Below are 24,733 nucleotides of genomic sequence, written 5' to 3' on the forward strand. Positions count from 1 at the left end.
CTGACTTGATTTAAAAATTAATTTCACCTTTTTCATGGGGAAAACCTTTAAAATTTTCGGACTTTCAAAAGAACCTCCCCTCTTATCACAGAGATTAGTAAATCCAGGTGGCAAAATCCATGCTAATTTCACAATATCTTTTCTATACATTTTCCCTTTTTGAAAAATTCTTCCCTTTGCTCCCTCACTCGACTTCGTTATGCTTCGACCCTCCTCACCATATTTACTCCTCCTACTGGACCTCCGTCCGCAGTAGTAAATAGAGAGTTTTTCGAAGTAGTTAATTAACAGCTTCAGGTAGACACTGTGAAGCCCCGCCCCATAGGAGGAGCTAACACAGTTGGACCGAATTATGTGGTCGATCGTTAACAAATAAACGCTTAATCTTTTTAGGGGAGCTAAACACACACAAAGGGCCAATCAGAGGCCGTGGTTCCCGTAGCTCGGGGGGCGGGGCTGGGCAAGCGCCCTCCCACCTCCCAGCCTCCCGCCACGGCTGTCTGAGCCTCGCGGGCTTCGGGCAGGCCCCGCCCTCCGATCAGACGCTGCTGGATAGAACGGCTCTCTCCCTGCCTTCGCTTCGGTTGCTGGGAGAGGGAGGGCGGCGGCGGGGGCGTGGCCTGAGGTGGGGCTCGCGGGCCCCAGAGAAAGGCAGAGAGGCGAGGGCGGGCTGGGCGGATTCGACGAGCGCCGCGGCGGTTGGCGAAGCGAGCCGGGCGCAGCCTCCCCGATGCGAAGAGCAGTCCCCGCTGACAGATCCTCTTCTTCCGGCCGCGCCACCCGGGAGGCGGATCCCCGGGGCCTGAGGAGGCTTCCTCGGCCCGAGCCTCCGTCCCTCCCTCTCCTGCGGGTCACCGGAGCGGCCTAGGAGAAGGAGAAGGAGGTCTACCGGGGGCGGCGGCGGGCAGAGAACGCGCTCCCCCTTTCCCAGCGGCGGCGGCGGGGGCAGGACAATGGAGGTGGCTGTAGAGAAGGCGGCGACGGCGGCCGCGGCCGCTTCGGCGGCGGCCGCCGGGGGGCCCTCGGCGGCACCGAGCGGGGAGAACGAGGCCGAGAGTCGTCAGGGCCCTGACTCGGAGCGCGGAGGGGAGGCGGCCCGGCTCAACCTGTTGGACACTTGCGCCGTGTGCCACCAGAACATCCAGAGCCGGGCCCCCAAGCTGCTGCCTTGCCTGCACTCCTTCTGCCAGCGCTGCCTGCCCGCGCCCCAGCGCTACCTCATGCTGCCTGCGCCCATGCTGGGCTCTGCCGAAACCCCGCCGCCCGTCCCCGCCTCGCCGGTCAGCGGCTCCTCGCCGTTCGCTACCCAAGGTGAGAGGCGGGAGGGTGGGGTGGGGTGAGGAGGCCGGCGCCCCGGGGCGGCGCGGCGACCCGCTGTCACGTCGTCGCCGCCCGGGGTGCTCGGCGGGGGAGGGGCGAGGAGGGTCTGTGCTGGCGGCGGTGACATGCAGGGCTCGCGCGCTCTGCGGCGTCCGCGCGCCCCGCGAGCAACTTCCCCCGGCGCTGTGGACTTGGCCGAGCTGCTGCTCCCGCCCCCCCAGCCTCCTCCTCCGGGCTGCGTGGCCCGTGCAACCCGTACTTTTGAAAACCTCTGCGGGAGTGCGCTGTTGTCTATCTCCGGCCCTTTGCCGGCTGCATCTAGTTAACCGCTACCCTCTGCCTCCCCGCAGCTTTGTCCAGGTGATACTAATCATTTCGACTGTACCCACGTTATTTGAGCTGGCGAGGGGAAGGGAGGGATGAAGATGAGGTGGTCGGGACTTTTATTTGGTTACATATCGGATTCTGGTTTTTTGTTTTGTCTTGCATGTTTTGGGTTATTTACCTTAATGAGCTATCAGTTCTCTCCGATGGGGACAAAGGAACTAAGAGACGGTGTTTTGTGGTGCTTCTCTTTGGGAGATTTTGTTTTGAGTCGGTAAATGGTAAAGACAAATAGAAAAAAGTGATTCGGAGTGCAGCATTTTCTTGGATTTTGTGGACAGCAGCTGGAAATGTTGAAGTTACTGTTCTTTGTGGTGTTTGTTACCGTATAATGAGACTTTTGACAGGTAGGTCCCATTGCTAATGTTAACAGGTTTTGAAACACAAAGTTGAAGTAAGCACACTAAATTGTTTGTGGTAGAATAATTGAGGTTTTAAACGTTTACATGGCGAATATTTGAGCAACTCTGTTTAAAAAAGACAAAGTAACCGGAAATAATTCTGTTTTACATACACTGCCTTTTAAAAAGGGACTAGTTGATGTAGTTAGAGAAAAATTGCTAATTAAATAATTGAGCGAGGTCAAAGAACACATGAAATTGATGCTTTTAAATAGGTTGCAGTGTTAGACTCTTGATTTATTTATGTGTTAGGAACAGTGTCTAGTTGAGAGAGTTTTCCATGGGTCTGGCTGTTTGTGCAGAGCTTGCCAGGGGAGGTACTGATTGCCTGCTCTTTGTTTCTGTTTTTAAAGGATGTTTGTATAAGGAAAAACCTTGGATGGTAGAGACAGTGTCTACCATCAGAGCAAAGAGGAACCATGCATATGGTACAATAGTAACAGATCAGTGTCTCCCTGGGTAGAAGGCAGGCCTGCTTATTGCCCATCATAAAAGGTTAGGGTTCCCTAAACTTGGGCTTCCTCTCCTGCAACACAGCCCATTGCTTGCATTGCTTAAGCAAGTGTCAACTGACCCTCTTCACCTTGCCAGGTGAAAACCGGGGCTCTGGGAACCAGTGCTAAAGTGTTGATGCTTTGGCTTATGTTATTACTGGAAGTAATAATAAATTGCCCTTTGTCTCTGATTCACCAGTCTCATGCCTTCTCCCAGCTTCCATGGTAAGCTAATACTTTGTTAGTTTGCAAGTACGGTAAAAATCTCAGATCCTTCACCCTAATTTGCTCTTGACATGGCCCACCTGTTGGAAAGTTAATTTTACTTCTTAATTTTTAGACACATTTAAGGGTTTCTTTTATTTATATTTTAAATGTTTAAAATGGACAGTAGCCAATTAGGATAATGAATTCTGCATAATTCTAGAATTAAAGATGTATTGTGTTCCAGGGCATGACATTTAGATCTGAATGAATGAGAACATGAGTAATAAAAGCTCTGATCCTCAATTCTGAGGCAAGTTTGCAATTATAAAGTTCTCAAACTGTTGCAGTCTCCAGATATTTTTTATCTTTGTGTTTGTATTGTAAGCCAGAGTTCAGAAAAGCTTTTAAATTGGAAGGTAATGTTTTCATTTTTTTTATACTGAGGAAGATGTTTTTTTTACCAACGATACTTCTGCATATATCTCTAAAGAAAAAAAGTTAGGATTATCTTCAATAAATTAAAAATACGATGTTGAGTCTTAATAACTTGAATATTTTCTCCCTTCCTCTCTCCTTGCAGACTTATTCTAATATTAGCTGTAACAAAAGTTAATAGTTTATTTCAGAACCACAGTTAACCCTTAAGCAGCACAGTTTGAACTGCAAGCATGCACTAATACACAGATTTTTTTCAATAGAAATACTAGAGTAGTACATGATTTGTCATGGGTTGAATCCAAGGATGCAGAACTGGGAGGGGGAAGGTCAACAGTAAGTTATATTCGAATTTTCAACTGCACAAGTGTCAGCACCCCTAACCCCCCAGCTTGTTCAAGGATCAACTGTAAATAAGGTTCATTATCTCTGTTCTTCTTCTCCTAATGAACTTGTGGGGACAGGCATCAAAGGTCAAACTACAGTCCTGTCAGGAGCTAACCAAGTAACAGATGGGGAACTAGAAGGCTTGGGTAAAATAATAGGAAATGGTGGGAGAGAAAGGAAGGGAGCAAACTCTACTTAGCTCCAGCAGGTTGTCTTGTGATAGAGCAGGGCCAGGCTTGGAGGATCTTTAATTTTTAATGAGAAGTCTGAGGTCTGGAGGAATGTAACATTTCTCTAGTATTAGATATTGGCAAGTAATTAACACATACTCAGTGTGGACCCTTTCTGTAGGCCAAACAAAACTAGTTTTGTTGAGGCCATATGTGTTACAGTTATACTCAGATTTAGATCTAGTCAAAGCTATGGTTTTTCCAGTAGTCATGTGTGGAAGTGAGAGTTGGACTATAAAGAAAGCATAAAGATTTAGATAGGGGTTTTCAAATTTTCACTTTACTAGAATCACCTGATATGCTTGTTGCAAATAAGTTTTCTAGACCTCTTACCCCAGAGAGCTCAGTATGTCATAGCTTTATTTCAGAGTTCTAGATAATCATAAACCCAAGTGGTTGGGTTTTATTTTGTTTTTGTGTGGTGTGTGTGTGTTTTAGTTCAAGCTATATTATTCTAAAGTACAGTTGCTCAAAGAGGATTCATTAGAAAATGAAGACCAAATTCAAAAGTGTGGTGTTCTCAACACCATCAAACCTAGTTTCTCTTTCTGTTAAGTGCTTTTTGGTGCTCCTTTTGTTATCCTAAATGAACTTTATAGAAAGTGTTTTCTAACTTTTTTTTTTACAAAAATCGACATAATGGTTTGATTGTTGTAAAGAAGAAACAAAGCTAATTTGTAACAACAAAGATACAGTTTTTGTAAATGCTTAGACACATTTCATGTTTGGTCAGCAAGCCCATATTGAGAACATTGTTTCAATTTTGTATGGCTACCAGTTAGAAAATGAGTGACCACAAGACTTTTATTTTCTTAGTATGCAGTAATGTCCAGGAAAGGGGGAAGAGCTTGGAAAATATTTTCTTTAGATACATTATGGTACATGAAGTCAGGAGACAAACTGATCTTAAATGTTATAATGTTGTGAAATGTTACAATGTTATGCAATATTTTATAGTGTGGATATTACTGTTCAGCCAAAGAGTAGCAGGCTCTAAGAGCTATTTTTAAAGAAGACTGAGCACACTTTTGAAAGGGGTCACTTTAGTTGTCAAAGGGAGAGTAAAATATGAGTCCATCAGTTCTCTTTATTAACTGGCAGTCTGTAACACTTAACCATCAATTCTGGGAGCTGATTTTTTTGTGAAGTTTGCTCTGAAATATTTTATGATAATATTCTTTAACAATATTGAAAGTGGCATTTAAAATTTTTCATTTCCAATTGTTGCTTACACATTGAAATACAATTGACTTTTGTATGTTGATAATATCCCATTCTCTTGCTAAATTCAATTAAATCTAGTAGTTTTTTGTAGATTCCTTAGGAATTTCAACATAGACTATCACGTTGGTGGCAGGTAGTTTTACTTATTTCTTTTCATTTTTTTATAATTTATGACATTTTCTTCTCTTACACTAGCTAGGACTTCCAGTACCATATTGAAGAGAAGTTTAGTTCATTTCAGTATTAAATGAGAGATGACATTCTTTTTCTTATTCCTGATCTTAGGGATAAAACATTAAATTGGGCACTGTAACAGCGGGGGATGGAGAGGGTTGGATGAATTGAAACATATGCAGTAGCATTGAAATATACAATCTACCATACATAAAACAGCTGGTGGGAAGTTGCTGTATAACACAGGGAGCTCAACCCCATGCTCTTTGACAGTCTAGAGAAGTGGAATGGAGGTTCAAGAGGGAGTGGGCATATATATATACTTATGGCTGATTCACATTATTGTATGGCAGAATCTAACACAACATTGTAAAGCAATTATCCTCCAATTTAAAAAAAAATTAAGTTGCTCACCATTAATATGTTAGCTTCTTTGTTTTTTATAATTGCCCATTATAAAAAACATTATAGGTTTCCTTCTATTTCAAATGTCTTCAGGGTTTTTACCATGAATGAATGATTAATTTGGTCAAATGCATTTTCTATATTTATTAAAATGGTTATGTGGTGGATTTTGTTTTGTTTTTTTTTCCTGTTCTGTGGTGACTTACATTGATTTTCATATGTTAAACCAGTCTTGAATTCTTGGTCACAGTGTGTTGTTCTTTCTGTGCATTTCTAGATTTGACTTGCTAATACTTTAAAGATTTTTTTTTTTCTTATATTCATGAGGAACATATGATTATCTTCTGTTCTTACCTAATTTTGGCATCAAGGTAATACCTCAAAATACAGTATAAGGTGTTGCCTCCATCTCTGTTTTCTGAAAGAGTTTTTGTATTACTGTTAATGCCTTCTTGAATATTTGACAGAATTCACTAGTGAATCCACATGGGCTTGGAGTTTTCTTTATGGGGATGATTTTGATTAGGAATTCAGTGTCTTTAATAGAAATAGGGCTATCAGATTTTTTCTATTTCTTCTTGAATCCATTTCAGTAAATTGTGTGAATAAAAGTATATGATTTTGCTAATTGGTACATTTATTGGCATGAGTTTGATCGTAACATTCTTTTATCCTTTCAGTGTGTTCAGGAGCTGAATGATGTTTCAGCTTTTGACCAGTGGGTTGCCTAGAAGTGTGTTAAATTTGTAGATGTATGGGGGACTTTCTAGATAGCTTATTTCATTAGAGTGAAAAAAAAAATGCTCTGTAGGATTTAAATCTTTTGAAGTTTACAGTCAGCAAAAACAAGACCAGGAGCTGAGTGTGGCTCAGATCATGAACTCCTTATTACCAAATTCAGACTTAAATTGAAGAAAGTGGGGAAAACCACTAGACCATTCAGGTATGACCTAAATCAAATGCCTTATGATTATACAGTGGAAGTGAGAAATAGATTTAAGGGACTAGATCTGATAGAGTGCCTGATGAACTATGGATGGAGGTTCATGACATTGTATAGGAGACAGGGATCAAGACCATCCCCAAGGAAAAGAAAAGCAAAAAATCAAAATGGCTGTCTGAGGAGGCCTTACAAATAGCTGTGAAAAGAAGAGAAGCAAAAAGCAAAGGAGAAAAGGAAAGATATAAGCATCTGAATGCAGAGTTCCAAAGAATAGCAAGGAGAGAGAAGAAAGCCTTCCTCAGCGATCAATACAAAGAAATAGAGGAAAACAATAGAATGGGAAAGACTAGAGATCTCTTCAAGAAAATTAGAGATACCAAGGGACCATTTCATGCAAAGATGGGCTCATCCAGTAAAGGACAGAAATGGTATGGACCTAACAGAAGCAGAAGATATTAAAAAGAGGTGGCAAGAATACACAGAAGAACTGTACAAAACAGATCTTCACGACCCAGATAATCATGATGGTGTGGTCTCTCACCTAGAGCCAGACATCCTGGAATGTGAAGTGAACTAGGCCTTAGAAAGGATCACTATGAACAAAGCTAGTGGAGGTGATGGAATTCCAGTTGAGCTATTTCAAATCCTGGAAGATGATGCTGTGAGAGTGCCGCACTCAATATGCCAGCAAATTTGGAAAACTCAGCAGTGGCCACAGGACTGGAAAAGGTCAGTTTTCATTCCAATCCCAAAGAAAGGCAATGCCAAAGAATTTCAAACTATACTGCACAATTGCACTCATCTCACATGCTAGTAAAGTAATGCTTAAAATTCTGCAAGCCAGGCTTCAGCAGTACATGAACCATGAACTTCCAGATGTTTAAGCTGGTTTTAGAAAAGGCAGAGGAACCAGAGATCAAATTGCCAACATCTGCTGGATCATGGAAAAAGCAAGAGAGTTCCAGAAAGACATCCATTTCTGCTTTATTGACTATGCCAAAGCCTTTGACTGTGTGGATCACAATAAACTGGAAAATTCTGAAAGAGATGGGAATACCAGACCACCTGACCTGCCTTTTGAGAAACCTATATGCAGATCAGGAAGCAACAGTTAGAACTAGACATAGAACAACAGACTAGTTCCAAATAGGAAAAGGAGGCCGTCAAGGCTTTTTTTTGTCACCCTGCTTATTTAACTTATATGCAGAGTACATCATGAGAAACACTGGGCTGGAGGAAGCACAAGCTGGAATCAAGATTGCCTGGAGAAATATCAGTAACCTCAGATATGCAGATGATACCACTCTTATGGCAGAAAGTGAAAAGGAACTAAAAAGCCTGTTGATGAAAGTGAAAAAGGAGAGTTAAAAAGTTGGCTTAAAGGTCAACATTCAGAACACTAAAATCATGGCATCTGGTCCCATCACTTCATGGGAAATAGATGGGAAAACAGTGGAAACAGTCAGACTTTATTTTTGGGGGCCCCAAAATCACTGCAGATGGTGATTGCAGCCATGAAATTAAAAGACACTTAGTCCTTGGAAGCAAAGTTATGACCAACCTTGATAGCATATTGAAAAGCAGAGACATTACTTTCCCAACAAAGGTCCGTCTAGTCAAGGCTATGGTTTTTCCAGTGGTCCTGTATGTATGTGAGCGTTGGACTGTGAAAAAAGCTGAGCGCCGAAGAATTGATGCTTTTCAACTGTGGTGTTGGAGAAGACTCTTGAGAGTCCTTTGGACTGCAAGGAGATCCAACCAGTCCATTCTAAAGGAGATCAGTCCTCCAGTACTTTGGCCAGAAACTCCAGTACTTTGGCCACCTCATGCAAAGTTGACTCATTGGAAAAGACCCTGATGCTGGGAGGGACTGGGGGCAGGAGGAGAAGGGGACGACAGAGGATGAGATGGCTGGATGGCATCACCAACTCGATGGACATGAGTTTGAGTGAACTCTGGGAGTTGGTGATGGACAGGGAGGCCTGGCGTGCTGTGATTTATGGGGTTGCAAAGAGTCGGATACGACTGAGCAACTGAACTGAGACATTTTATGTCCTAGTGTATCATCTGTTTTGATGAATGTGCAGTTAAAGAATTAAATTCTCCATTTGCTGAGAGTAGTGTTCTGTAAATGTTAATTAGGTCAAATTGGTTGATAGTGTAAAAATATGTTATTTTTTTTTGTTTTTTGTCAAGTTTTTGTGTTTGTTTTTCTGCTTGTTCTATCAGTTATGGAAAAATGTTAAAATCTTCAATCATGATTGCTGATTTATCACTTAATTCCTTTTTTCTAGTTAGTTTCTGTTACAGGTATTTAGAAGCTTTGTCTTACTGATGGATTCCCTGCCCTAACAATACGAAATGCTCTTCTTTACTTTTCATACTCTTTCATGATGCCTGTTGTTGTTTAGTTGCTCAGTCATGTCTTATTCTTTGTGACTGCACGGACTGCACACACCAGGCTTCCTTGTCCGTCCCATCTCCCAGAACTTGCTCAAAGTCATATCCATCGAGTTGGTGATGCCATCCAACCATCTCATCCTCTGTCGTCTCCTTCTCCTCCTGCCCTCAATCTTTCCCAGCATCAGGGCCTTTTCTAATGAGTCAGCTCTTCATTTCAGGTGGCCAAAATACTGGAGCTTCAGCTTCAGCATCAGTCGTCCTTCCAATGAAAATTCAGGGTTGATTTCCCTTAGGATTGACTAGTTTGACCTCTTTGCAGTCCATGGAACTCTCAAGAGTCTTCTCCAACAGTACAGTTGAAAAGCATCAGTTCTTCAGCGCTCAGCTTTCTTTACCGACAATTCTCACATCCATACATGAATACTGGAAAAACCATAGTTTTGACTAAACGGACCTTTGTCGGCAAAGTGATGTCTCTGCTTTTTAATATGCTGTCTAGGTTTGTCATAGCTTTTCTTCCAAGGAGCAAGCATTCTTTTAATTTCATGACTGCAGTCACCATCTGCAGTGATTTTGGAGTCCAAGAAAATCAAGTCTATTACTGTTTCCACTGTTTCCCCATCTATTTGCCATGAAGTGATGGGACCGGATGCCATGATCTTAGTTTTCTGAATGTTGAGCTTTAAGCCAACATTTTCACTCTCCTCTTTCACTTTCCTCAAGAGGCTCCCTGCAATCTTGATTCCATCTTGTGCTTCATCCAGTCCAGCATTTCACATGATGTACTCTGCATAGAAGTTAAATAAGCAAGGTGACAATATACAGCCTTGATGTACTCCTGTTATCTTATTATAGCTATCAGTTTTCTTATCTTTGTGTTTAAATTGTGTATTTTTTTTCATCCTTTTTTAACATTTATATTCTCTTATAAATGATTGTGTCTTGCTTTTAATCCAAGTTGTAAAATTTTACTTTTAATCGTTTAATGTATTTACATTTTAAGTTGTTATTATTATGATCCAGTTTAAGATGGCCATCTTTCTCTTCATTTTCTCTATTCCCTGTGGGCCTCTAGTATATATTCTCCTCTCTCAATCCCTTAGGAGCTGCTCTCTGGTAAAATTCTGTAAGTCTCACCCTGCACATGCATGGTAGCCTTCAGCCAAAGATTCAGAGAAACCCTTCATAGACTGCCGGTACCCTTCCTCTGTGCAGTTCCCTTCTCTCGAGTGCTTACCTATTTCACCACCCAAATTTTCCTCAGGATTCTAATCTGTGTCCTCCTTAGGCTCTAGTTCCCTGCACCACAGCCAGAATATAGTTCCCAGGTGGTAGAGAATCAAGATATTATAGGGGCTCACTTCCTGAGTTTTCCCTTTTTCAGGCATCACTGGCATCCATTTCTGTTGTTCAGTGCCAGAAAACAGTGAACTTCGTATGTATTCTTCCCAGTTACACATAGTTGTTCATGTCAGACAAGCTTGTCCTGCTATTAGTTACTCTGTCCCGATTGAAAGTGGATGTCAGAAGACCATTTTTTAATCACATTGCTTTTTTCCCCCTCTACTCAAATGTGGTAATCAGCAAACTTCGGTCCTTAGATCGCCAGACTTTTCCCTTTAATTCAAAGACTGCACCAGTTTCAACTGTCACATAGATGCACACATCTCTTGTATCTTCCTATAACCTTGATCCCTTTCTCAAATTTTACTTGTGTATTTTCAAGTATATACTAGACCAGTAGTCTCTAAAATGGAATGTGTGCCATATTACGAAATAAAATACCTACTGAGGAGAGAGAAAACATTAGAACTTATTTGCATAAATTTAATTTGGAAGTACTTGGTTGTATAGATTGTTGTGGTCTCATGAATAAGCATGCCATGGTTGGCTTATTGGTACTTGGCTGCATTGCACATACCATATCCTGCAAAGAAGTCAGGGTTGCTGCAAGCCCAAAAGGTACCTTTGTGTGAGTTAGCAATAAGGCTTTTCTAGGCATATGTTGCACCTGGGGGATACATGGCTTAGCAAGTGGTATGTCTATAATCGTCATTTGCCCTTTTAAATTAGGCAGTACCTGGTGCTGTATCTGAATCTTCCCTTGTCTACCCACCAAATTTAGTTCTGCTTAGAGCCCTGGAAGATTGAGACTTAGATTGAGACCTGGGAATCTTTCATAAAAGCAAAAGACAAAAACAAAACTATACACAGCTGTCTTAGAGGTGATGAGATTTCTCTACTGCAGACCCTATTGTGTTTTTTTTTTTTTTCTCCTGCAAATTGTAACACAGTTTACATGTGCTCGGATAAGTTTATGGACTTAAACTGTCAAAGATTGAAGGTCATGGTAGGCCATTACCAGGATCCTGGTGTACAACCCTCTAATCTCCATTCCTAGGGAAGTTCCATATGGATATGGAACTACTCAAAGTCCCGTGGTCTCCAGAGTCTTAAAAGTCCCTAAATTTTAAGATGTAGGGCACATGTGCCATAGCTATAAAAAGTGATTCTAAGGTCAATTCATCTTTGAAAAATGAGGCAAGAATATACAGTGGAGAAGTCTCCTCAATAGGTAATGCTGGAAAAACTGGACAACTACATGTAAATGAATCAGATTAGAACATTCTCTGACTCCGTATACAAAAATAAACACAAAATGGATTGAAGACCTACATATAAGGCTGGATACTGTAAAACACCTAAAGGAAAACATTAGGAAGAACACTATTTGACATAAGTCATAGCAGTATTTTTTGCATGTCTTCTAGAGTAATGGGAATAAAACAAAAATAAGCAAATGGGACCTAATTAAACTTAAAATATTTTGCACAGTAAAGGAAACCATAAACAAGCAAACTAGTAACCTAAGGAATGGGGTAAAATATTTGCAAACAATGTGATTGACAAGGGATTAATTTCTAGAATACATAAGCAGCTCATATAGCTCAATAAAAAAAAATAAAAAACTCAAAAATGGGCAGAAGACCTAAAGACATTTCTCCAAAGAAGACATCCAGATGGCCAACAAGTACATGGAAAGATGCTCAACATGGCTAAATATCAGAGAAATGCAAATAACAATCACAATGAGGTATCACTTAATGCTGAATGGCCGTCATCAAAGAGTCTACAAATAATAAATGCTGGAGAAGATATAGTAAAAAGGGAACCCTCTTTCTCTGGTGGGGAGAATGTAAATTGGTGTAGCCACTGTGGAGAAGAATATGGAGGTTCCATAAACTAAAAATAGAAATACCATATAATCCTACACCTATATTTGGAAAAGGTGAAAACTCTGTAATTTGAAAAGATACATGCACTCCAGTGTTCATGGCAGCACTGTTTACGTTAGCCAAGACATGGGAGCAACCTAAGTGTCCATTGACAGAGGACTGGATAAAGAAGATATGAATGGAATGGAATATTAGTTCAGTTCAGTCACTCAGTCATGTCCAACTCTTTGTGACCCCATGGACTGCAGCAGGCCAGACTTCCCTGTCCATCACCAACTCCTGGAGCTTACTCAAACTCATGTCCATCAAGTCAGTGATGCCATCCAACCATCTCATCCTCTGTCGTCCCCTTCTCCTCCCACTTTGGATCTTTCCCAGCTTATTACTCAGCCACAAAAAAACAATGAAATAATGTCATTTGTAGCAACACGGATGGACCTTGAGGTTATACAAAGTAAGTCAGTCGGAGAAAGACAAATGCCATATATAATTTTTATGTGTAATCTTAAAAAAAAAAGGTAGATGAACTTATTTATAAAACAGAAATAGATTCACAGATATAGAACAAACTTACCGTTACCAAAGAGGTGAGAATGAGGGGGGATAAATTAGGAGTTTGGGATTTAACAGATACACACTACTATTTCTAAAATAGATAAACAACAAGGTTTTACGGTATAGAACAAGAACTATTCTTAATTTCCTATAATGATGATGATGGAAAGGAATCTGAAAAGGAATATATATATATTTTTTTATATATACACTCCAGTATTCTTGTCTGGGAAATCCTATGGACAGAGGAGTCTAGCAGGCTCTAGTCCATGGGGTCACAAAGAGTCGGACATGACTGAACAACTAACACTTTCATATATATATATATGTATATAAAAAACACTGAATCACTTTGGTGTATTCCTGAAACTAACACAATGTTGTAAATCAACTATACTTCGTTCAATTACAAGATGATAAATTCTTTAAAAAAAAAAAAAGTGATCCCCAATTCCAATTAAAATTGTAGAGTTAGTTCCAGTTCAATCTATAATCAAGATTGGGTACTGTTGACTTGCTTCTTCCCCAGTGACAGAAAGCTGAGCTCTGAGAAATCAGGACTGCTCATATTTGATGATGTCTTCAATGTTTTGTAGCGGGATAGATACTTGTTGTTCTTGACACCTGAATATGCAATCAGTGGTGAGTTAGCTGGCGAGGAGATCCACGTTGTGTAGAAAGCTATAACCGTTACTGCCTGGTTGCTGCCTTATTTTGTGTTTAATTTTATCAGGTGTGTGGAGTTGATGGCATCGTGAGTTTTCCCACCATGCTTAAATTGTTTGAAATCTCATTTTTAGCTATCTTAAAGATAACATTAATTTTGCAAGTATAACATTAGAATAGCCGAACTGACACATTTTAGGTTCTTCATCAGTCTTATTAGGAAGTTAACAGTAGTGACTATCTAGGTCTAACAAGAAGGGGACCTGAAAGTTTGAAAATTAATAAAAAGATTCTTTGAAATTGACGTTTATTATTTTAATGATGAACTACGCCTTAAGTGTATATTACATCTTGGACCATTAGTCCATAACGGTATGAAGCTTCCGTGATTAGCAATATATTTAAGAGTATTTCATTCTTTAAAAATATCTTATATTTTTGTGATTTATTATGTACAAGGTATAGTAGTTTTTGGAGAAGGCAATGGCACACCACTCCAGTACTCTTGCCTGGAAAATCCATGGACGGAGGAGCCTGGTAGTCTGCAGTACATGGGGTCGCAAAGAGTCGGACGTGACTGAGCGACTTCACTTTCACTTTTCTCTTTCATGCATTGGAGAAGGAGATGGCAATCCACTCCAGTATTCTTGCCTGGAGAATCCCAGGGACAGCAGAGCCTGGTGGGCTGCCATCTATGGGATCACACAGAGTCGGACACGACTGAAGTGACTTAGCAGCAGCAGCAGCATAGTAGTTTTTAGCATATATACATAATAAATATGTAGGGTGCTTATTCAAATATTTGTGTTTAAAACAATGCACGAACATGACTATTAGCTGAATTATCTCAATGTTTTTGCATGTTTATCTAGTCTTTAAAAACATTTTTCACATTCTCTTTAAAGTTGCAGAACAATCCTATCCCTCAAAGAATTTGTTTTGATTTCCTTTAATAAAAATAGTTCATAGGTATTCATATTATGGTACAACAAAATTTAAAAGAAGTTCTTAAATAGTATTCAATCAGTTAGTTCAGTTGATCAGTCATGTCCAACTCTTTGCGACCCCATGAAACGCAGCATGCCAGCCCTCCCTGTCCATCACCAACTCCCAGAGTTCACCCAGACTCACGTCCATCGGGTCAGTGATGCCATCCAGCCATCTCATCCTCTGTCGTCCCCTTCTCCTCCTGCCCCCAATCCCTCCCAGCATCAGAGTCTTTGCCAGTGAGTCAGCTCTTCGCATGAGGTGGCCAAAGTACTGGAGTTTCAGCTTTAGCATCATTCCTTCCAAAGAAATCCCAGGGCTGATCTCCTTCAGAATGGACTGGTTGGATCTCCTTGCAGTCCAAGAGTCTTCTCCAATACCACAGTTCAAAAGCATCAATTCTTCGGCACTCAGCTCTCTTCACAGTCCAACTCTCACATCCATACATGACCACAGGAAAAACCATAGCCTTGACTAGACGGACCTTTGTTGGCAAAGTAATGTCTCTGCTTTTGAATATGCTATCTAGGTTGGTCATAACTTTCCTTCCAAGGAGTAAGCGTCTTTTAATTTCATGGCTGCAGTCACCATCTGCAGTGATTTTTGGAGCCCCCAAAAATAAAGTCTGACACTGTTTCCACTATTTCCCCATCTATTTGCCATGAAGTGATGGGACTGGATGCCATAATGTTAGTTTTCTGAATGTTGAGCTTTAAGCCAGCTTTTTCACTCCACTTTCACTTTCATCAAGAGGCTTTTTGGTTCCTCTGCACTTTCTGCCATAAGGGTGGTGTCATCTGCATATCTGAGGTTATTGATATTTCTCCTGGCAATCTTGATTCCAGCTTGTGTTTCTTCCAGTCCAGCATTTCTCATGATGTACTCTGCATATAAGTTAAATAAGCAGGGTGACAATATACAGCCTTGACGTACTCCTTTTTAATACTTAATTCTTAATAGGAGTTCTTAATAGAAATTCTTAAATACAAGTCATAATTACCAGAATATTTATTTTGATATTGAATGGATAAGCTCCCTGTGATCTCTTAACTATATATCCTCATCACTAAGCTTAGCCAGGAAGAGAGCCTAAAGCACTTGATATTTTTAGTGTCTGTCTCTATACTGATGTATGTTGATTTATATTTCTTCCTCTCATCAAACTTCTAGACTGGTCCTGTCGTTCAAGTTCTCGTCCCACTTCCCTGACCCTTCCTTGTTGATCTGCTTGCTGTCTTCTGTTTCTTCTTCTGCTCTTAGAAAATAGAGTGTGGAGTACACCTAGGATCAGCCTTTAGGAATTCTTATGGCTAACAACTACTGGGCTTCCCTTGTGGCTCCGCTGGTAAACAGTCTGCCTGCAATGCGGGAGACCTGGGTTCCATCCCTGGGTTGGAAAGATCCCCTGAAGAAGGGAAAGGCTATCCACTCCAATATCTGGCTCAGATCATAAACTCCTTATTCCCAAATTCAGACTTAAATTGAAGAAAGTAGGGACAACCACTGGACCATTCAGGTATGACCTAAATCAAATCCCTTATGATTATACAGGTGAAGTGAGAAATAGATTTAAGGGACTAGATCTGATAGAGTGCCTGAAGAACTATGGACAGAGGTTCGTGACATTGCACAGGACACCGGGATCAAGACCATCCCCAAGGAAAAGAAAAGCAAAAAATCAAAATGGCTGTCTGAGGAGGCCTTACAAATAGCTGTGAAAAAAAGAGAAAAGGAAAGATACACCCATTTGAATGCAGAGTTCCAAATAATAACAAGGAGAGAGAAGAAAGCCTTCCTCAGTGATCACTGCAAAGAAATAGAGGAAAACAATAGAATGGGAAAGACTAGATCTCTTCAAGAAAATTAGAGATACCAAGGGACCATTTCATGCAAAGATGGGCCCAATAAAGTACAGAGATGGTATGGACCTAACAGAAGCAGAAGATACTAAGAAGAGGTGGCAAGAATACACAGAAGAACTGTACAAAAAAGATCTTCATGACCAAGATAATCACAATGGTGTGATCACTCAGCTAGGGCCAGACATCCTGGAATGCGAACTCAAGTGGGCCTTAGAAAGCATCACTACGGACAAAGCTACTGGAGGTGATGGAATTCCAACTGAGCTATTTCAAGTCCTAAAAGATGATGCTATGAAAGTGCTGCACTCAATATGCCAGCAAATTTGGAAAACTCAGCAGTGGCCACAGGACTGGAAAAGGTCAGGTTTCATTCCAATCCCAAAGAAAGGCAATGCCAAAGAATGCTCAAACTACCTCACAATTGTACTCATCTCACACGCTAGTAAAGTAATGCTCAAATTTTTCCAAGCCAGGCTTCAGCAATACACGAACCGTGAACTTCCAGATGTTCAGGCTGGTTTTAGAAAAGGCAAAGGAACCAGAGATCAAACTGCCAACATTTGCTGGATCATCAAAAAAGCAAGAGAGTTCCAGAAACACATCTATTTCTGCTTTATTGACTATGCCAAAGTCTTTGACTGTGTGGATCACAATAAACTGTAGACAATTCTGAAAGAGATGGGAATACCAGACCACCTGTCCTGCCTCTTGAGAAATCTGTATGCACATCAGGAAGCAACAGTTAGAACTGGACATGGAACAACAGACTGGTTCCACATAGGAAAAGGAGGCCGTCAAGGATGTATATTGTCACCCTGTTTATTTAACTTATATGCAGAGTACATCATGAGAAATGCTGGGCTGGAAGAAGCACAAGCTGGAATCAAGATGGCTGGGAGAAATATCAATAACCTCATATATGCAGACGATACCACCCTTATGGCAGAAAGTGAAGAACTAAAGAGCCTCTTGATAAAAGTGAAAGAGGAGAGTGAAAAAGTTGGCTTAAAGCTCAACATTCAGAAAAGATCACGGCATCCAGTCCTATCACTTAATGGCAAATAGATGGGGAAACAGTGGCTGACTTTATTTTGGGGGGCTCCAAAATCACTGCAGATGGTGACTGAAGCCATGAAATTAAAAGATGCTTGCTCCTTGGAAGAAAAGTTATGACCAATCTAGACAGCATATTAAAAAGCAGAGACATTCTTTGCCAAAAAAGATCCATCTAGTCACAGCAATGGTTTTTCCAGTAATCATTTATGGATGTGAGAGTTGGACAGTAAAGAAAGCTGAGTACCAAAGAGTTGATGCTTTTGAATTGTGGTGTTGGAGCAAACTCTTGAGAGTCCCTTGGACTGCAAGCAGATCCAACCATTTCATCCTAAAGGAGATCAGTCCAGAGTATTCACTGGAAAGACTGATGTTGAAGCTGAAACTCCAATACTTTGGCCACCAGGTAGCCAATACTTCGGCCACCTGACTCATTTGAAAAGACTCTGATGCTGGGAAAGACTGAGGGCAGGAAGAGAAGGGGATGACAGAAGATGAGATGGTTGGATGGCATCACTGACTCAATGGACATTAGTTTGGGTAAATTCCCGTAGTTGGTGATGGACAGGGAGGCCTGGCGTGCTGCGGTCCATGGAGTCGTAAAGAGTTGGTAATGACCAAGCGACTGAACTGAACAACTACTAGATAAGGATGAACCTGCAAAGGAGACAGACAAGAAGTAGGAGAAAACCAGAAAAATGTAGCATCATCAAAGTGAAAGAAAGAAAGCATTAACAAAGGCAGCAGTGGTTCATATTGGCAAGCTGCTGCAAGGGCTAGTAAGAGAGGCCAAGAGGATTTTAGGGTTAGAAATGTGGAGGTCTTGCAAAAGTATGTTTTGGTAGAGAGGTAAAGGGAAAACCATGTTAGAGTGAGTAGGAGGTAAAGAGACATAGATGGAAAATTTACCAACTTTGTAAAAAGAAAAAAGTTTACTTCTGGGTGAGAGAGGAAAGGGATAAGGCAATTCCTGGGAAGAAAAAAGGAATTGAGGAATATTTTTTCTTTTTGTAAGTTGGAAAGACTTAAACATGTTTGTTTATTGTTTATACAATATTTAAAGGTTACTCTCCATTTTACAGTTATTACAAAATACTAGCTATAGTTCCTGTGTTGTGCAATACTATCTTATACCCAGCATTTGTACCTCCTCCCCCTTATCCTTATATTGACACACACACACACACACACACACACTGGTAACCCTAGTTTGTTCTTTGTATCTGTACTGGCTATAGTTCCTGTTTTGTGCAATACTATCTTATACCCAGCAGTTTGTACCTCCTCCCCCTTATCCTTATATTGACACCTACACACACACACACACACACACACACACGTAACCCTAGTTTGTTCTTTGTATCTGTGAACCTGCTTCTTTTTTGTTTTCTGCACTAGTTTATTGTATTTTTTTAGATTCCACATAGGTAAGTGATATCATGCAGTATTTGTCTTTCTCTGACTTACTTCACTTAGCCTAACGCCTTCCAAGTCCATCCATGGTGGTGCAAATGACAGAATTTTGTTTTTTTTATGGCTGAGTAGTTTTCCTGTGTGTGTGTGTACACACATACATCATCTTTATCCAGCTATCTGTTGATGGACACTTAGGTTGCTTCTGTATCTTGGCAATTATAAATAATGCTGCTGTGAACATTGGAGTGCATATATCTTTTTTGAATTAGCATTTTTCTTCTTTTCAGATACATACTAGGAGTGGGATTGCTGGGTCATATTGTAGATCTATTTTGGGATCCACTCAAGTGAGCTACTGAACATACAAAAGAAGAGATCTGTGACTGTGTGAGGCATCTGAGAAGGCAGAGTAGAATTGATCCAAGGCATAGGTGGAGACATTGGTGACTAGATAGGAGAAGATACATTTTCTTTATCGTGAACAGGAGAGAAGGCAAGAAAAGGCATAAATATAGAAGGTTTCTCTGTGTGTCCTCAAAGTGGATGGTGTTTCCTAGTAAAATGTATTATGATTACAGATCATGTTTGCTGCTAAAGATCAAAATTATAGTGATACTGAAACTGGTTCTCATGTGATGTAGCCACAGAGTGTAGTCCGTACCTGAGTTCACAGCTCTTGTAAGGAAAAAAAATTCCTTTACTGAGTTGAGGAGATAATAGAGACCACTTGAGACTTGCAGCAAGGAAGTTTTTTGAAAAGGAGCAGAGACTTCTGACATAGATATCAGAAGGGGGTAGAGAGAGTACCCACTTTGTTAATTTGAGCAGAACATTATATACTCTTCAGTTGGCTGCTAAAAATAAAAAGAATACCTCAAGGTTGTAAAAGTTCCACCAGACCCTTTCCCAAGGCATACATCCTGAGATAACTTCAGTACAAAAGATTAGCCTGTTTACAACTCATACATAGGAAACTTCTCTTATAAATATAGGAAAACAACATAATATGAGTTATGGAATCTACTGTGGTTTTACACCTTTCTAAGATGTTATATAAGAAAAAAAGACAAGTCTCTGAATAACAGATCTAAAGAAATGGAGATAGCATTGTACCTTAGTCTTAAAGTAGAGACATAATGAAACCTGTTTCTACAAATAAAACAGAATGTTATGTAAAAAAACCAGAATTACAAAATTTAGAAATGAGATGACCGTGATACAGAAGTCATGAAAAGAAAAACTGAGAGTTAAGGAATAAAATTAGAAGTATTTCAGAAATTAAAACAAAGTTCTTGAATAGACACTCTTGTCCTCGTGCTCAGTCCCACAACTGAGTCTGACTCTTTGTGAATACATGGACTGTAGCGCACCAGGCTCCTCTGTCCGTGGAATTCTCCAGGCAAGAATACTGGAGTGGGTTGCCATTTCCTCCCCAGGGGATCCTCCCTACCCACGGATCAAACCCAGGTCTCCTGCATCTCCTTCATGGGCAGACGAGTTCTTTACCAGTGAGCCACTTAGGAAACCAAGACACTCTAGAAACTACCATAAAAGAAGTAAAGGGTAGAAAAAGATGAAAACAAATCAAACAAGTAGAGAATGAAATCAAAGAAATTCATAGAGAAAAAGACAAGAAGATCTTCTATTCTCATACCCATAAATATATGAACATTTATAATTGTTGTTCAGTTGCTGAGTCATATCCAGCTCTTTGCAACCCCATGGACCACAGGTTTCCCTGTACCTGAAGAGTACTAAAATAAAGGAACAGGAAAAAAAAAAAATTACATTCCAAGAAAATGTCATTGAAAGTATGATAAACATCTACATTGAAAGGGCTTACCATGTACCTACAGCCACCACTGAAACATGTTCCAGGGTTTTAAAGAAAACATTTTGGACATCTATACAAAAAGACTACATCACTTATAATGCAAAGAGTGTCAGATTATCATTGGACTCCAACATCAACATTAGAGTCCAGAAGACTAAAGATTTTGAGATTTTCACAGGAAGAAAAGGTGAGAAAAACGATATCCAAGATGACTCAGAGTTAAAGAAATCTGCCTGCCAATGTAGAGACTATATCCAACCAACTGATTTTCAAGCATAAAGGCTACGTGTAAGAACTTAGCGAGTATTGTCCTTACATCCCTTTACTAAAGATACCAGATTTTGCTGTGTTTTCTTTATTTCTCATGTCAGTATCAGTTCAGTCCAGTTGGTCAGTCATGTCCAACTCTTTGCAACCCCATGGACTGCAGCACACCAGGCTTCCCTGTCCATCACCAACTCCCGGAGCTTGCTCAAACTCATGCCCATTGAGTTGGTGATGCCATCCAACCATCTCATCCTCTGTCGTCCCCTTCTCCTCCTGCCTTCAATCTTTCCCGGCACCAGGGTCTTTTCAAAGGAGTCAGTTCTTCTGACTCCGAAGCATTGGAGTTTGAGCTTCACCATCAGTCCTTCCAATGAACACCTAGGACTTATCTCCTTTAGGATGGACTGATTGGATCTCCTTGCAGTCCAGGGGACTCTCAAGAGTCTTCTCCAACACCACAGTTCAAAAGCATCAATTCTTCAGTGCTCAGCTTTCTCTATAGTCCAATTCTCACATCCATACATGACTACTGGAAAAACCATAGCTTTGACTAGACAGAACTTTGTCAGCAAAGTAATGTCTCTGCTTTTAAATAGGCTGTCTAGGATGATCATAGCTTTTCTTCCAAGGAGCAAGCGTCTTTTAATTTCATGGCTGCAGTCACCATCTGCAGTGATTTTGGAGCCCCCCAAAATAAAGTCTCTCACCATGTCCAGTTCTAACTGTTGCTTCTTGACCTGCATCCAGATTTCTCAGGAGACAGGTCAGGTGGTCTGGTATTCCCATCTCTTTCAGAATTTTCCACAGTTTGTTGTGATCCACACAGTCTAAGGCTTTGGTGTAGTAAATAAACCAGAAGTAGATGTTTTTTTGGAATTCTCTTGCTTTTTCTGTGATCCAACAGATGTTGGCAATTTGATCTCTGGTTCCTCTGCCTTTTCTAAATCCAACTTGGACATCTGGAAGTTCACGGTTCACGTATTGTTGAAGCCTGGCTTGGAGAATTTTGAGCATTAGTTTACTAGCATGTGAGATGAGTGCAATGGTACAGTAGTTTGAGCATTCTTTGGCATTGCCTTTCTTTGGAATTGGAATGACAACTGACCTTTTCCAGTCCTGTGGCCACTGCTGAGTTTTCCAAATTTGCTGGCATATTGAGTGTGGCACTCTCACAGCATCGTCTTTTAGGATTTGAAATAGCTCAAATGGAATTCCATCACCTCCAGTAGCTTTGTTCGTAGTGATGCTTCCTAAGGCCCACTTGACTTCACATTCCAGGATGTCTGGCTCTAGGTGAGTGATCACACCATCGTGGTTGTCTGGGTCACAAAGATCTTTTTTGTACAGCTCTTCTGTGTATTCTTGTCACCTCTTCTTAATATCTTCTGCTTCTGTTAGGTCCATACCATCTCTGTCCTTTATTGGGCCCATCTTTGCATGAAATGTTCCCTTGGTATCTAATTTTCTTAAAGAGATCTCTAGTCTTTCCCTTTTCTATTGCAGTGATCACTGAGGAAGGCTTTCCTTGCTATTCTTTGGAACTCTGCATTCAAATGGTTATATCTTTCCTTTTTTCCTTTGCCTTTAGTTTCTCTTCTGATTATTATTAGTTTTGGTCAAACAAGTTTACTCATTTGTTTAAGGTGAATGCTTTTCTTCACCCAAAAGATTTTGTTTTTTCTCCCTTTTGTAGTTAATACTTCCTATGAGTTTGGGGATCTGTGAATACTCAGTTCCCCAAATCCTTAGATGGACATGCACTGCTAACTCATGCTTTTATCAGTTGTTAATGTGATGTTGCAAAATGGTAGTTTTTTTATATCATTCCATGCTTATTTGTTAATAATTTACTACTTCAGTGACATTTTCCTTTCTCATTTATTTATCATTATTAGGGGCTTCTCTAATTTTTTATTTAATATGTTAAAATCCATTTCTTTTTTTTTTTTAATTTTAATAATCATATTGTTCCCATTTGGGTAGTACAGACCCCTTCAAGTTGACTTCTTGTTGTTTGACACAGCCTTGTCGATTTTTGAGCTTTACTTTCTGACAAAGAGTTTCTAGATTTGTCTCATACTTTTTCTATATCAGCCTTAGTTATTTCCCCAAGGATCCTTGATTCCTTATTTTGATGAAGTCCAATTTATCTTATTTTCTTTTGTGCTGTATCTAAGAAATGTTTACTTACCACCAATGTTTTCTCCTTGAAGTTTCTTTTATGTTTTACATTCAGGTCAATGATCTATTTTCAGTTAATGTTGATATGTGGTATAAAGCATAGATCCAAGTTCATCTTACATATGGATATTTTAAATTTTCCACCACTGCTGTTGAAAAGGCTGTTCTTTTGTGCTGCTCTGCCTTTGTCAAGTGTCAGTGATCCATGCATGTCTGGGTTTATTTCTGGCCTCTCTGTTCTATTCCATTGATCTATTTGTCTGTTTTTATGCCAGTACTATGCTGTTGAGTCTGTATATTACTTTCAAAAGATCTTATGCCAAAAAACAACAGGGAAGATATTCTGCAGGAAATTCTTATGTCTAACTGTAGAACTGAATTTAATATTAATAACAGGGAGAAGTGGTGACAAAGTAGTATGTACTTGTTTGTTACATGCTCTAACAAGGTAGACATAATACAATTATTCAAGAACTTAAAGAATATAGTTCATGTAAATCTGTCCTGTGGAAGTTATTAGAGAATAAATTTCAAGCAACCAAGAAATGATTTTATAGGCTCATTGATTGCCTTATAGAAATTCACCAGGGCATCAAAGAATATTACTTTAAATAGATACTGGGGGATTCAGTGCAGAGATTATATGAGAGGGAAAAAGAGCTAATTTCTATATTATACTAGGGAATCAATAGACAGTATTTATGAAAGGACTAAGGTTATATAAAGGTATTTATATAAAAAGGACCATTAGGACAAAAACCCAAACTGTTCCTTAGATACTAAAAGAAATATACTAGGTCACTTCAGTCGTGTCCGAATCTGTGCAACCCCAACTCCTCTGTCCATGGGGTTCTCCAGGCAAGAATACTGGAGTGGGTTGCCATTTCCTTCTCCAGGGTATCTTCCCAACCCAGGGATCGAACCCGTGTCTCTTATGTCTTCTGCATTGGCAGGCAGGTTTTTTTTTTTTCACCACTAGAGCCATCTGAGAGGCCTCAAAAGAAGTATGGAAGGGGAAAAAAAGAACAAAGGAAATAAACACAGTGAAATAATTTAGTCTCTCTCTATGACAGAATTGAGACCATATCAGGCATATCATTAAATTAGCTTAACTGGCTTCTTAAGAGAAACATATTTTGAAGATAATTTACATAACAAAATCTACCCCTGTAATGGATGCAAAAGATATAACGACAAAACTAAAAGTTAAGATTAGACAAAGATATGCCAGACAAATCAAAGAAGACAGAGGTCACTATTTTGACGTTGGACAAAGTAGAACTCAAACTAGAAATTCACTGAAGAGGTAACATAAGGCTACAAGCCGCAAGTCTTAATGAAAATATATTATTGGACAGATTGATATTAATGACAATTTTGATGATTTTTTTTTTAAGTTTCAGGAGAGTCAGTAAGTGCCGGAGTCCAGCTCCAGCAGCCAGGGAATCAGCCTGAAGGGGTGAGCAGTGTCGGCCAGGGATGATGTAGCCTCTGACTCTAAGTAGGGGACTACATGTTTATTTCAAGCTTCAGGTTTTGTTTTATACTTTGACAAAAGCATTAGGTCAGAGGTTTGACATTTTTAGTTTCTCCCACCCAGATTTATTGTCTCCAGAAATCATTGTTGCCCTACAGACAGAGTTGCTGCTTTAGCGATTCTTTACTATCT

The 24,733-nt window shown here is 40.1% G+C and overlaps 1 protein-coding gene across 3 annotated transcripts in view; it reads left to right on the plus strand.

Moving 5' to 3' along the window:
• The first annotated feature begins 510 nt into the window (after positions 1-510).
• TRIM24 (tripartite motif containing 24) overlaps positions 511-24,733 on the plus strand; it is a 117,103-nt gene continuing 92,880 nt past the window's right edge. The window contains exon 1 of one of the 3 annotated variants that reach the window (XM_061414838.1): positions 511-1,311. In XM_061414838.1, coding sequence (XP_061270822.1) covers positions 954-1,311 — 358 coding nt within the window. In that variant the 5' untranslated portion in view covers positions 511-953. The remainder of the gene's footprint in view (positions 1,312-24,733) is intronic. The other 2 variants (XM_061414837.1, XM_061414836.1) reach the window with 2 other exon arrangements.

Source organism: Bos javanicus, chromosome 4 (assembly GCF_032452875.1).
Source record: "Bos javanicus breed banteng chromosome 4, ARS-OSU_banteng_1.0, whole genome shotgun sequence".
In the NCBI taxonomy this organism is placed as follows: domain Eukaryota; kingdom Metazoa; phylum Chordata; class Mammalia; order Artiodactyla; family Bovidae; genus Bos; species Bos javanicus.